The sequence below is a fragment of the Malus domestica genome, chromosome 01 (assembly GCF_042453785.1).
Source record: "Malus domestica chromosome 01, GDT2T_hap1".
Taxonomy (NCBI): Eukaryota; Viridiplantae; Streptophyta; class Magnoliopsida; order Rosales; family Rosaceae; genus Malus; species Malus domestica.
In genome coordinates this window covers 4,286,648-4,287,699 of record NC_091661.1, presented here as the reverse complement: position 1 = coordinate 4,287,699, position 1,052 = coordinate 4,286,648, and the positions used below count along the sequence as shown (strand labels likewise).

General features: G+C 37.5%; 1 protein-coding gene across 1 annotated transcript; it reads left to right on the top strand.

Moving 5' to 3' along the window:
* Positions 1-217: 217 nt before the first annotated feature.
* On the top strand, positions 218-763 carry LOC139196346 (uncharacterized). Its single transcript, XM_070822142.1, has one exon. It carries the CDS (start codon positions 218-220, stop codon positions 761-763), a length of 546 nt encoding a protein of 181 aa, XP_070678243.1.
* The last annotated feature ends 289 nt before the right edge of the window (positions 764-1,052 follow it).

The following is a 1,052-nucleotide window of genomic DNA, read 5'->3' as shown; positions in this document are numbered from 1 at the left end:
TATTACATAAAATTTCACTTGTTCTATTTTTATTTTCTTTGCATAACAAATCCTATAAACACAAAAATAACGTAAATAGCTCAAAAATATAAGGAACTAACTAAGAAAAGACGAGTGAATTCGAAGTAAAAATATATATAAATATCATCCGATCAAGGTTATGGCAGCGGACAGAGAGGAGGATCTGTAACAATAAGAGGCATGGGAGAAGGAGAAGATGGTGATAGAGTTGGAAGGTGGGCGTTTTCAATGGCGGAAGCCTTTGTTTGGTGAGTTAAAATTGAATTGTGATGCTGCTTGGAGAAGTGACTCGAAGAGGAAGAGAATTGGTTGGGTCCTTCGGGATTTTGCTGGGATTCCGAAGCTTGCGGGGGGGGGAGTAGGGGGTGACCGGTATGGCTCAGTGATGATGGTGGAGGCTGAAGCGGTTAAGGAAGGGATGAAGGTGATTATTAACTATGAGATTATGGAAGATGGCATTCGGCTGATGGTGGAATCGGATGCGAATGGGTTGGTTCAGTGTTTGAACAAAGAGGCCATGGCTAATGTGTCTCTTGAGGTTTATCTCCATGATATTTGGAGAATGATGAGGTTCTTCCAGTTGGTAAAGTTTTGCTTTACCCCTCGGCAATGTAATCGTGCAGCTTATTCGGTGGCAGCGTACGTTGTTAAGCATGGCGAGAGGTTTGGCTGGGATGAGTTAGGTCCTGAGTTTCTTTTTAATGTTTTAGCAGAAGATGCAAATGTAGCTATTTGTATTTAATTCAATAAATTTCTATCTTTCAACAAAAAAAAAAAAAGAATCATTCATTAATTAATAGTTAACTGTTCTAGTTTGTTTTGCTTTTGTGAATGGAAAATCCACTTTGCTGTTTTAATAAAATCAATTGAAAAAGGGTAAGGTATTATGTGTTTTAAGAAACTACACAATCAATCGAAGGGGTGGATCCAACCCAAACAAAAAAAGAAAGATTTATTTTAAACAAGGAATTAAGGAAACAGGGTTCAAATTCAAAAGACAAGGCAGAAGGAATTTTTTTTCATAAATTTTG

Bases quoted from the DNA above. Each gene is read 5' to 3' on its own strand.
- LOC139196346 (XM_070822142.1), top strand. From the start codon at position 218: ATGGTGATAGAGTTGGAAGGTGGGCGTTTTCAATGGCGGAAGCCTTTG.